The sequence below is a fragment of the Cladophialophora yegresii genome (assembly GCF_000585515.1).
Source record: "Cladophialophora yegresii CBS 114405 chromosome Unknown aczIN-supercont1.4, whole genome shotgun sequence".
NCBI lineage: Eukaryota > Fungi > Ascomycota > Eurotiomycetes > Chaetothyriales > Herpotrichiellaceae > Cladophialophora > Cladophialophora yegresii.
Window position 1 is genome coordinate 102,113 of NW_006913048.1, and position 12,639 is coordinate 114,751.

Here is a 12,639-nt window from a genome sequence, read left to right on the forward strand (position 1 = left end):
TTGTAGACACTCTCAGGAAAGTAAAGTATATGCTGGACCTGGTCTTGATTGCTGGGTATCTTAGAAGTGCAAAAACGGGGCAACATGCTGCCTGTTCCTCGTCGTGTGTACGTCAATCATCAATTCTTCAACCGTTCATAGCAGCTTCTGTAGCTTGGGAACTAGATGATATTTGCTATGGTCATTCGAGCTCGGTTTGTATCTGGTGGTTCATTCGGTATGGTAATCGGCGCCAGCCTCGGTCCTGAGATCCCTACCGCTGGACCGTTGGGTAAAGGCGACCTCGGGAGTGGCGGCTGCGGAATATGATTTTGTGGATAACGTTGCCTCTCGGTCAATTGTTGCAGATATCGCGCCGAGTTTTCAATCTGTTGCCAGCCGCCCCAATCGTGCTTTTCTTCCTCAGACAACATATTGTCCCACGACGGCGACTTGGCGCCCGAGCTGCCTTGGGCTTCGTGCTCGTTATGTGTGTTCCTCGGTCGGCCATGCTTTTGCCGCCGGCTGAGATGGGTACCTGTCTCGGCACTGCCCCATACCCAGCTGTTAGTGCTGGCTTGGAGGTCGGCCGACAGGTAGACCAGCAGCTCCTCGTCTTGGTCAATGTCAATGTTGCTCGCTTTCTCTACCCGCTCGACCAGACAGCGCAGGAAGAAGGAAAGGTGCCTCCCACAGCAAATATTAATGCTTCGAGCGTCGTCAATTGTTGCAGCCGCCCGTAGCAGCAAGAAAAATGCATCCCAAACTTGCCGGAACAGCAGAAAGAGCATGCATCTCCACAGATGCGTACACATCATAGTGCTTGCAGCCAGGACGAACCGTTGCTCCCAGTCGTGCGCCTGAACGTGTGGTAACATGCATCTCGAGAGAGCGCTCGCCGTATCTCGAGAAGCATGTAGACACTGCTCAATGGCGTGGGATCGCTGTTCGGGAGAGCATGAGGGTGACAGATTGTGACGGTGGAGGAGTAAACGTGTGTTTTGAAACGATATAAGTGGCGCCATAATGCAAGGATCCAGCCCCGCCGTCGACGAGAGCTGCAGTGGCCGAGGAAACAAGTGCAGGCATTCGCCCAGATGCGTTTCGAACTTGGTCAAGGCCTCGCTAGTGATACACAGCGATCTGAACGTCTTGGCCAGTGGCGCCATGAGCCGTGCTATGTGGATGTTGGCGAGTAAGAGCGTTGGGGGCAGAGGAGTATGCACGTCGTCGGCCATCAGGCGCTCTTCGTCGAGAACCTGTGGATATTCGGTGTCGCACTCGTCGTCATTTATGAGCATAGGCTTCCCCAGCTCCAGCGCAAGCAAGCTGTCACAATCAGTCAGGAAAAAGGTCTGTCGGATGCAGAGAAATGGCCTACCGGTCCCAAACGTAGAAGGAATACCAGATGCGTTTACGCATTTCGCCCTCAACGGGCGACCATTGCCCGCCTTGTACGTGTAAACCCAGGTCCTGCACAATGCGGATTGCAGAACCCAACCATATCCAACTCGCGGATTTGCGATTCATCTCGATCAGCGCAATGCTGGCGAGGAACGCCACGATGGCCTGGTTTGTGGATACGTCATCTTCCCAGAAATTGATGGTCGAGATGGCCCTGGTCAAGTAATCCTGCGCTTCCGGTAGCCGGCCACGGTCATGTGTCGCAAGTGCGCCACAGGCCAGGACCGCGTACAAGGTCGCCACCCAGTCCGTCGCCAACGACTGCGCGCTCCCCGGCTCCATTGCAATGGCAAAATTTCGCTGGAACTTGGGCCAATACAGGACTGGGAAGAGGCGGTGGATGTATTCGTGATAGTAATGCAGTAAGCGTTCGGCCGCGGGTCGCGCAGGCAGTCCCTGTAGATCTGAAACTCGAATGTGCGTAGTGTGCGATGGAAGCTGGACTCCGGTGACCGGCGGTTTCAGCAATCCGCGCCCGACATCGTTCAATTGCACTCTGGCACTTGTGAGGTCCTGAGGGGCTCTTGCTTTCAACATCCTGCGTGGTGATTTGCCAATAGACGGGAACTCGGTGTAGACGGAGGACGCGGTATTGGGTCGACCGTCCGCGGAAAGATCAGGTTTGCGCTCGACGGCATGGTATCGCTCGAGCTGCTGGCGGGCTTCCAACAGTTGTCTTTCTAGGTCCTGTACTTGTCTGCGAACGTCAGAGGTCGTCGGGACGAGGCTGGACGGCCATCCACTCACTTAATTGACGACATGCGGCGGTTGGTGTCTTTGGTGAACTGACAGCGAACATTGCGGCTGGAGCACTCGGTGCAGCTCGCCGTCTCTGTGGCATCGCACTGCGGGACATCATTAGCATATGTTTGCTCGCTCGAGTAGGTGGTGCGCCACGGACCTTGACCTTGCGTTCACGACATGCGTCGCAACTCGGATCCTTCCTTCGTTGCCTGTAAGCCCTCTTGGGATTGTGCATCATGACGGCCGAAATCTGAGATGGGGAGGGAGTACTCTGGGCTCCACTGCTTGGCCGTAAGTTCTCCCCTAGGCGAGAGATGCCTTCATTGGGGGACAGCGGCCCCATGTCGTGAGGGCTGTAGTAAGACGACATGGCAGCAGGCTCCGCTGAAAACAGCCCCGGGCCGAGGTGCTGTGTGGATGCAGATGATGGATGAGACGCACGATCCAGCTCGTGGACGCTCGCCCACATGCCCGACGCGGAGGCGGGCGGCGACTCTTTCGAGGACAGCGACTCGGTCATCATTTCATTCGGATCAGACGGTTACCGGTTGCCGTGAAGGGTTGCAGAAGGACCTTTTTCCCACTCTTCAGGACCGATTTCCCTTGCGATGTCCAGGCATGCCCGCCCACCACGTTCCGAACCTGGACCGATAAATGGCAGCGGCGTCCAGGAATCTCAGCCCATACCAACAGAGAAGAGAGGAAAACGCCGTGTCAATGCAGGGTGAGGCGTTGTTGGCTGTGTTACTGCAACGACAGAAGCGAGATGCAAGAATGGAGACAGGTAAATGTCCGACCTTGGCCTACTGGTTCCGCTGAGGAGTAGCGAAAGTGATGCGATGCGAGTGGTCGCCACTCTCACACACAGGTCAGCCGAAATTGTCGCTAGAATGTCGAAGAGAGCGCGCGCCCACGGGCAGAAGGAGGCAGGTGTACCAGTAAAGGCGCGACCGTGAGCCCGAAGTGGTCTCGCGATAACCATGCGCTTTTTTGAGTGATCTGTCGATCGGCATCCAACGAAATTTAGGGCCAGATCTTCACGGCTCCCTGGGGCCTCTCAGCCAGAGGAAAGAACAAAACAGCTGTAGGCTAGCTCCATCCACGTCCGTAAAGGGGCAGGTCGACATATAGACCAGCAGCAAGGCACGAGGTGAACTGCCGGGGCGCGTGGCGTGGGAAGACGCCAGAAGAGGGTCCGGCTCGAACATGGAGCTTCGTACCCGGTGGGATGAGACTTCTTGACTGTCGATACTGGATTTTGGGGACCGCACACCTGGCTGGCGGGAGAAGATTCGGATTGATGCGCAAGCCCGAACGAGCTAGGGTGCGCCTACGCTGCTAGGAGCCTCCCCGGTTCTAGCAGCCGAAGTGAGCGAAGCAGGAGAAGCTAGCCACAACGTCCTCAACAGCCGAATCAGGCATGAGCGGCATCGGCTTGCCGCCTAGCACCACTGGGGCCACCAGGGCCATCATCGAAAACAGCTCCCCTGTCCACCAAGCAAGCAGGGAGGCCCATGGATGTTTGACCCATCTGCTTGAGCCGCTCTCCGAGTTGGCTTTTAGCTTTGAGGAGAGCTGGGACCCGAGATGTGGTGCAGTACTGGGTACCTGTTCGTGGCCCAAACCCTGCCAACATGCATTCCAAATCCACCACACCCCGTTTGTATGAGCTCCTGAAGCACCTGACGCACATCCAAGGCAGAAGCACGCGCCTGCGAGTCGAGCTAAGACCCGGTGCGCGGCGTGCTGTGCGGTGATTAACGGGGAGCTGGTCCTGCTGCTTGGGTGGTTCCTCGCGGGCCCTGCTCAGCCGTGGCCGCTTCTGCTGACATGTTTCCACCGTTTGCTTCGGCCCCATCGACTGCCCTGTGGCGGCTCCTGTGGGGAAGGCCCGAGGACGATCATAGGCCTTGGCTGTCACCTGGTGGGTAGCTCTAAGCGGCCCTAGCCTGCCGGACGGAAACAGAAGAGATGCGATCACCATATGCGTTACCACATCCGAGTCAGTTCGAGCTCTGAGACACAGTGATCGATCTTTGCGTGACCCGTTGACTGCGCTGGTTCTAGAAAATCTTGAGCATGTCTGAAACATCTTGCCACACACTTGTCGTTGGCCATGGCGACCTAGTCTCCGGCTTCAAGGGAGAATGCCGTACGGCACAACAGCCTCCCAGGCATGTGGCATGTCGGTCGCCTCTCTGGCGTGACTCGCAGGCACTGGAGCCGAGACACGTCCTGCTCGACCTTTACACAGTACCTTTTATGCCAGGCGCCTAAGAAAGTCTGGTATAGTCGATCAAACGCTGTAGACTCAGTATACGAGGTACCGTATCCTGGACAGATGGAACACTCGGTTGAGCGTCGATTCATACCCGGAACCCTCTCCGACGGGTCACCCAAATATTCTATGGCAGTAGCCCTTTCAGCCCTGTCTCTATGGAAGGTATCTGACCAGCTACTCCTGTTTCGCTCGCCGCGATAGACAGCAAGCCCTAAAACCGCGGCCAGGACATCATGGCGAGACGGACGAGGCCAGGGGAGGGCGGTGGACGTCGAGCTGAAGTTGTCGGTCCCCGCCAGCCACCAGCGAGGGTTAGAATGCGCCGTCGATCACGGGGTCAATGGATTTCTAATTAGAGTACGAAGTACCCCTTCAGTAGTAGTCTCCAGTTGTGTACAGAGTACCTCGGAGTCAAGGACTTCAAAGCTTACTAGACCGAGATTGAGGTCTCGCGTCTGAAACAACGACCGGGGTTTTGCCATACTGTACCGTTGTATACTGTGTAGACGCATGTACTCATGCACTGCCACCTGCGGACAAGCATTTCCGTCCTCTGCTGTGTCGGGTGGAAGGAAGCCCAAGCGGCCGGCAATCTGGTTGATGGCGCCAGGGCACTTCTGTCGGTGATTGGAGAAGCACAAACCATGCTCGGCTCATTTCTCGAAAGATCGCTTTGCATAAAATGGGCCGATTCACTACGCCGCAAAACGTCTGATATCAAGTCCGCTGCAATGTGGAACGACCGATTGACAGCGCGTTCAAGCCGCGGGATGGGAGATCCACTTCGACTCGCAACGATGCCATTCTGGAGTACGGAGTACTCGTACTCGGTCCAGTGGGCTTAGAGGCTGATTTGATCTCCGCGTCAATGTTTCGTAACTGTCCTCGCGAAGCCTAAGGACTCCTGCATAGGCGGGACCATGGCAATCTGGGCGAAACAACTCCCAGCACAAGCTCCAGCAACAACCGTTGTCCCGAGTCAGTAGTGAGTACGGAGTACGTACCGGGTTTTCTCTGCGCTGCCTCTGGTTGAAAGATGACAGTGACAGGCCACACGAGGTGCTGCTTACGGGAAGGAATGCATTTTTCCAATGCGATCATGTTGGCGCCGAAGGATGCTCATCTCTGGGCGAGCATCCAGGAAATCATGGAAGCAGCCAATAGTTCCAGAAGACTGGGCTGGCTTCCAACACTAATAGTGTGGAGTTTGGGGAGACCTGAACTTAGATTCACAGCCAGGGTTCTGGAGAACCAGGGCATCCGTGCCGGGAGGATCACCGACCAGCGTGTCATCGAGTCGTCGAAAGAACCATTGACAGCAGAGTTAAGACCTCGGATCTACACGCTGCTCACCAGGATCGACAGTGCAGGTTGCAGGTTGCAGCTGATGACGGGCTCCGGGATGGGATTTTCCCCTGACATAATTACGGAGTACCAGTGCCTCCAGTAACTCACCGATAGGCCGCTGATGCGGGCAAGATCAGACGACTACTGGGGCTGTGCAGAAGAGCTGGTACGTGGCTCGAAATGAATCCGCTCAACTGACGTGGCCTTCGAAGGTGCTGATGCTCGCAGCCGCTTATCGAATGCTGTCACGAGGAGAAGCGGATTATCCATGCGCCCTCGCCGAAATTCGCACGACGAGCATGTCGCAGTCTCAGTGATCCTCTTCTTCCCTTAGCGTCGCTAGAAGTCGTTACGAGTCACCAAGTCCAATGTGGCATGACGCCGTCCCATGTGTGGCGCTGGCGCCCAAATTTGGCAGATCCAATTTGCTTCACAGCGCAGCCATGACACGCCAAAGACAGCTCAATTACAGTGCGCTGCACCGTCGTATCGGGGTAGGTACGTTATCTTCGATATAGGAACCCTGTCCCGTCTGGGGGTAGTTCTAGACAACACATCGACGATCGGGATTACTGAGTGGCAAGGTGAAACAAGATGGAAGTTTTCTGCCGGAATCTAAAGATTCCGTCATTGGCTCGTCGAGCTCCGTTACTCAGTATGCAAGGGACGGACCAAAGGGACTGTTGTCTGGATGCGCAGCGGAAAGTCTTATCGCAACTCCCAAGATTTCGAGATGCCCCTAGGCCCTCGCCGAAAGCTTGGGGGAGGTTCCTAGCTGCAGTGGTTGAGCATTGAGGAAGCTACGAGTTGCCTTTTGCGACCGTGGTTGATGCAAAGTTTTCTGGGTTTCCTAGTGACTGCCTAGAAGACTCAGACAGCCGGGATCTTGTGGGTTGTGAGACCCTGGCCTTGTTTCTGCTTCGAGACCGCGCTGTTTAGCCTTTAGAGAGCACGATGTGAGGATTATCCGCCTGCAGTACGGAGTACTCGTACTCGATAGACCGGGCACGAAAGCCAAGACTCTGGACATTCTAGCGATGTTCGTGAAAAGCTTCCTCGCAGTCGGTAGAGCAGCCGAGAATTGGCGAAGAACTGCGATCGATCCCCGTGGCTTCGAAAGGGATACCGGCGGCCTTAGAAAGCGAAGATCCTATGGTGCAACGCTCGATAAAACGTTCCAGGCTCGTCACTGAGGATGGCCAACGAGGCTCTAACTGCCGATTTTCTGCAGGGAAGGAATGGTACCGATTTGCCTGTGCCAGACTGGTCCCCGGACCAATAAGGCAGAGACCGATCCCTGTCAGTCGGGGACCTCTTTGAGCTGCAACACCAGCAGCTCATGGGAGGCAGGAGCGCGGGTTCCACTTCTGTACTATCTGATTGACAATTGCTGTAAAGCCCTCCATCTCTTCTTCGGCTGTCGAGCCGGCGAAATTCATGCTGCAGCCCACATACACTGGCCGTCTCATCTTGCGTGCGAGGATCTTGGCCATCCTGGTGGCGTAGTCGATACTGGACCCCAAAGTGGACAGGGCCGTGCTGATCACATTGCGCTCGTCCCTCATCTAGAGCTGGTCAGTGCTGGTCAGAAATAGATGCATAGGAGAATATTTGCGTACGTCCGGCATTGCATAAACAAAACTCCCCATTGGCGGCCTGGCACCCTCAGCGTCGCCGAGGTCGGTCGTGGTCAAATGGACCATGGCGCAGGCTTCCATGAAAGTCAGATGAGCATGGACGGTGAGATGCGGATGTTTGGGCAGCGGAAACGACAACTCGATGGGCGTGAACGATGGCTCCATGATTGCGCAGCTGCTGTTTGTCTCGAAGGAGTTGAGAGGCTCGTCCAAGCACGAGTATCGCTTTGTCAAATTTCCAGCGTGACGAGTGTGGAGCCGCCTTCAAACGCACGAGGTCGCCGTCGCAGGATCTGTCATTGAGAAGTCCTGCTACTGTTAGGTGACTGTGGAATTTGATATCAACCTGCGCTTGGCGGTGCTGCATGACGCGCTGCTACTCACACAAACACTGTGTCAGCGCTCGCACCTGCATTTCCTCACCGCTTCAAGCCCGTCACCATTGATTGCTTTCCTCTACAGGTCCTTCTTCTTGTTCTCGCTTAGCTCTGATCGTCCCAGTCAGAATGGCTGAAGACGACGACTGCAGCAAATCATCTGCATCGCATCATCCTAATCCCCTGTTCGATGATGCGGGACCACTGGCTGATCCGCAAGAACGCAGAGTTATCTTTGCAGCTCTCGATTCATTCCAGTAAGTCCCAGCGGACTAATGCAGGAGCGGAGAAAGGCTGCGTGATGCCGGTCCATTCGAAGAATGAATCTCGTCGACACCTGCACATCGAGGCGGCTTCTATCAAAGGTCTCGTGCTTGTTGTTTCTCGACAACACCTGGCGACACGTTTAGTCTCGACTCCAAGCGCAAGTTTTCGCTCTAACAGCGAGCTCACTAGCGTGACAGCTCCCTCACAGTGCTATCTCTGCTACATTCATGCACATCTAATTGATTCGCTGCCCATAGGCAATTCTTGGACCGTTGCCGCTGACCCTGTGAATAGCCAGTACCGCCAGAACGCGCACTATAACACAACCCATCGGCGACGTCAAAACCTCTACGCCCTGCCGTCCTCGCAATGGCAAATGCTTGCTTCGCCCCCCCTTTCCATCTTGGAGACTCTCAACGCCGTCGATGATGCACTGGACCACAACGCCGACCTTGCCGACGAGATAGTCCACCTAGGTTTGGCTGCTTTCGGGCTGCCAGAAACCCCACCTAAGGACTCGGTGGTGGACTGGCAAGGTAAAGCCAGACCCAACGACATATCCAAAGCGCATTCGACGATCCGACAGTTCTACCGAGACTGGTCTCATGAGGGCTTCACGCTCGAAGTCGAACCTCTCCTCAAGACCGTCGTCGCTGACCTTGAATCATATACACAATTAATTCAGATCAATGCCCCACCTCCATCCCTTCTCCTCCCTGGTGCAGGACTAGGTCGGCTCCTCTTCGAGCTCGCTCTGCGCGGCTACAACGCGACAGGAAATGAAATCTCCTACCACCAACTCCTCGCCAGCAATTTCATCTTGAATGCGACCCAAACTGCAAACCAATACCAGATATACCCCTTCTGCCATACCTTCACAAACGTCATCTCTCGCGCGTACCAATTAGAGCGCCATACCATTCCAGATGTCCATCCAGGCGAAGCCTTCTCCAAGGGCCTTGCCGCGGCTTTACCCGTCGGCGAGATGAACATGACCGCCGGTGACTTTGTGCTGTCTTATTCGACGCCCGAAAGCAAGGATACGTTCGACGGAGTCGTGACAGTGTTCTTCATCGACACGGCCCCCAACCTGGTCCGATATATCGAGACGGTCCGGAATTGTCTGAGAACTGGTGGTGTCTGGGTCAACATCGGACCCTTGTTATGGCACTTTGACGACCGTGCCCCTGGTGGTGCTCACAACCGCGATGATGAAAATGACCATGGCGCCGATGACCAAGACGCGAGGACCTCAAGCCAGCACAAGCGTGACATCGACTTTGAAGACAAGGGCATCGCCGAGCCGGGCTCATTCGAGCTCACCGACGAGGAAGTCATCTTGCTCGTCTCCCGGATGGGGTTCGAGATGGTCAAGCACGAGCTTCTACCCGCCCATTCAGGATACATACAAGACCCGCATAGCTTGCTGCAGAACCGATACAGATGCAGCCACTGGGTAGCGAAAAAGGTAGACGCGGACCCATCACTGTAGCTGGGAAGCTAGACGTCGACCCAACGCTCTAGGATGGCTGGTCTATGACAATCTCATATAGTCTAACACTTTCTCACAATGATGTTCGTCTCCATCTTTACAATGATCATCCCTGTGGTCCAACGAGGACGCTACATCCAAGGCACACACGCATACAAGGTCTATACCCTAAACCTGCATACACGATCGCTACCATAGTAGGTGTAGTCACAAAAGACCCTTCAATGAGCATTCGACGGTGCTGGCTGTAGACTGTGCACTAAGTTATTCTAAGCGGAAGAGCGCGGATGGTGAATAGTTGATTGGAAACAGTAGTTTTGACTTCACTTTGACTTGGTTTCTTCTCTCTGCTCATTGTCCTTCTACTCACCCTGGCCAGAATTCTGCACCGGCCCATATTTCGTTCGGCGCCCAGCTTCCTTGTGCGATGCTTTCCCCCTCGTATAATCGTCCTCTTGAAGTTCATGTCCTCCCGTACTAACAGTCATCATTACAAGGGCTGGGTAGAATAGTCCAAGTTCCTCTTGTCTTCGTTTCTCCTCGCGTATGCAATCGTGCTTCGACCATCTCCAGGTGCAACTCTGTTCCGTGCTTGCGTGAGGCCTTGTGGTGATGTCGTTCTCTTCCTCGACGTACCCCTTCAATATCGCATGGATTCCACAAGACACAACGCGGTCATCGCGCCGGGTCCCAATTCACTATCGAAATCTCGCGCTGCACCTGCCCATAACTTCTCCCTGGCACACCAACTCAGCATTGAATTCAGAGCCGTCCAGTGTGAGATAAATATCAAAGTAGACGCGGTAGAAAGTGCCTTGCGGGGTATCCATTCGCTCAAAGTCCTTCTCGAGGTTCTTTCTTGACAAGTCTGAAGTGAGTGTCACGACCTCCTTGATTCGCGGATCCTTGGTATACTCGGGACTGTCAAGCAGTTAGCACGACACTCTTGCTGTCGAAACGAGAATCCCAGACTTACCAAACATCTTCATCACAAGCGTACAAGATATCCTCATACATAAGTGTTGCACCAGGTGCAACTTGTCTAAAGAACGAAACTTTGACGGGTTCTCCGATCTTGACCCTCTCTCCCTTCTGAACGAATATCTGTCTGGTGTATTTGCATCGGTCCTTGCCATCCAGACTAGGAACTCGGTATTGCTCGGGGTGATGACCTTCTTTGAATGGCTGGAGCGTTGCCATGAGGTAATGTCTTCTGGCCACACGAGAAGTGATGACTCGTTCGGTAATCCCTGCGGTGACGGCGCCCTTGACAATTGCAGCCACTGAGTCCATAGGACGGACAACCTTGGACTGGAATTGGGGCGGCACGTGCAGCTTGATTTGTTGGAAGAGGTATTCTGAGGCACCAAAACCACCCACCACCAGGACATTTTGTAACGATCTGTTTTGGGCTTGGATGGCAATGATCTGGTTGCGGACAAGCTCGAGAATGCGGTTGACGACCGGCTCGAAGCATTGTAGAATTTCCTCGTTGGTAAATGTCATGTAGCCCTCCTCAATGCCAGCTTCCGGGAATTCAGCCTCGATACCCACATCGACCGCCCACTTCTGCCCGTTGTTACGGAAATCGGCCTTTATTCTGTTCTCAAAATCCATTATACATTTGGCGTAAACCCGACCAGCGGTCTTTGACCCGTCAGGTAATTTCATCTTCCGGATCTTCGCGCGCAGAATGTTGGAGAAGTTTCGGTTGAGAGCGGTGGAACCGCAGGAGTCACCACTGCCAGCCGTGCATTCGGCCACGGTGAATGGTGTCTCTTCTTCAACCTCATACGCGATCAAATCCACTGTGCCGCCTCCGCAGTCCACAATCAGGACTGCGTCATGAATCTTGAGGTTGAGAAGGCCAGTCTTGGAGCAAAACATGGCGGCAGCCTCGGGTTCGGTGATCAGGGTCAGTCTGTTGTCGTTCTCGTCTCGAATGAAGCCTGCCTGGATCGCTGCCGCTCTTGTGGCAGCCTTGCCCGCATCGTTCCAGATTGCGGGCACAGTCAGGAAGTATCTAATATTGCGCTCTTCGCGGTTGAAGACTTCGCCCAATGTCTTCTGTAGCTGTACTCGCATTGCTTGCCGAAGCTTGAAGAGGTAGTCGGCAGCGACGTCGATTTCAGATTTCCCAGGTGGCAGAGGCGGCAGGTTGATCGGATCTATGTATGTATTCCCGGAGAGCATGAGTTGAAGCTTGAACCATTCTACCTTTTGCACGCCGGGTTTGGGGTAGCCAGTGGGAGCAAGGGCGTCGGCGATATCTGGACCCCAGCCGACGACTTTCTGGTATTGGTCATAGTACAGCACCGTGGGAATCTAGTCAAGTCAGTCTGCTGTCATCGCGGTCTGACACTCTGTATGTGAGCCCACCTTTTGCTTTGTTTGATTACCAGCGCCAGGCCATTCCGTGATGATATCCTCCTTGGCTTCTGTGTTAGTCGCAAATGCAAATGCTACACCGGAGAAGGTTGTGCCCTGCAAACATAAATCAGTACATGCGCCTAATCAGGATGGGGAAGGTGTCTTACAAAATCAATGCCAACAATCAGCTGAGCTTTACTCCTCCCTGCGCCCTCCACTTCGGCCGCGGGGCGCGCACCCTGTGGATATTGCTGCGCCATGTGCTGGATGCCCGGCTGGGGACCGAGTTGCTGATGTCCATACGCACCACCATACCCTGGTGGTTGAGGAGGGCCCAGTTGGGGTGCACCACCCACGTAGGCACCTGCCCTGGTATCAATGGGCGCGGGGTGATGGGCCATTTGGTTTTGTGGTGGGGGCATCGGCGACTGAGGGCGTCCCTGGACGCTATTGTATGAATAACTGGGAGGTCGCCCGGGCGCAGCAGGTTGATTGGGATTCATCGGCGGCAGGCTGGTCTGGGAGCTGTTTTGCGGCGGGGGAGTCCCAGTGGTGGAAGTGGACCCGTTTGGCGATGCTACTGAGGTCGAAGCGGTTGACGATGTCTGGATGTTGGCGCTGCTCTTTCGTTTGGAACCGAAGCCTAAGGACTTGAAACGCGAGCTCATGACATCGACATTG

The 12,639-nt window shown here is 54.8% G+C and overlaps 4 protein-coding genes across 4 annotated transcripts; 1 reads left to right on the forward strand and 3 right to left on the reverse strand.

Moving 5' to 3' along the window:
- Positions 1-161: 161 nt before the first annotated feature.
- On the reverse strand, positions 162-2,707 carry A1O7_05347 (uncharacterized protein; the record flags this gene model as incomplete). Its single annotated transcript, XM_007759357.1, has 4 exons — positions 162-1,308; positions 1,361-2,140; positions 2,191-2,288; positions 2,345-2,707. The coding sequence occupies 4 exons, from the start codon at positions 2,705-2,707 to the stop codon at positions 162-164; spliced, it is 2,388 nt and encodes a 795-aa protein (XP_007757547.1).
- Positions 2,708-7,152: 4,445 nt separating this feature from the next.
- Positions 7,153-7,617, reverse strand: A1O7_05348 (uncharacterized protein; the record flags this gene model as incomplete). Its single annotated transcript, XM_007759358.1, has 2 exons — positions 7,153-7,380; positions 7,435-7,617. 2 exons carry the CDS (start codon positions 7,615-7,617, stop codon positions 7,153-7,155), a joined length of 411 nt encoding a protein of 136 aa, XP_007757548.1.
- Positions 7,618-7,958: 341 nt separating this feature from the next.
- Positions 7,959-9,588, forward strand: A1O7_05349 (uncharacterized protein; the record flags this gene model as incomplete). Its single annotated transcript, XM_007759359.1, has 2 exons — positions 7,959-8,086; positions 8,391-9,588. 2 exons carry the CDS (start codon positions 7,959-7,961, stop codon positions 9,586-9,588), a joined length of 1,326 nt encoding a protein of 441 aa, XP_007757549.1.
- A 698-nt stretch (positions 9,589-10,286) lies between these two features.
- Positions 10,287-12,626, reverse strand: A1O7_05350 (uncharacterized protein; the record flags this gene model as incomplete). The annotated part of the gene is made up of 4 exons (XM_007759360.1): positions 10,287-10,509; positions 10,565-11,913; positions 11,968-12,072; positions 12,126-12,626. The coding sequence occupies 4 exons, from the start codon at positions 12,624-12,626 to the stop codon at positions 10,287-10,289; spliced, it is 2,178 nt and encodes a 725-aa protein (XP_007757550.1).
- Between the last annotated feature and the right edge of the window lie 13 nt (positions 12,627-12,639).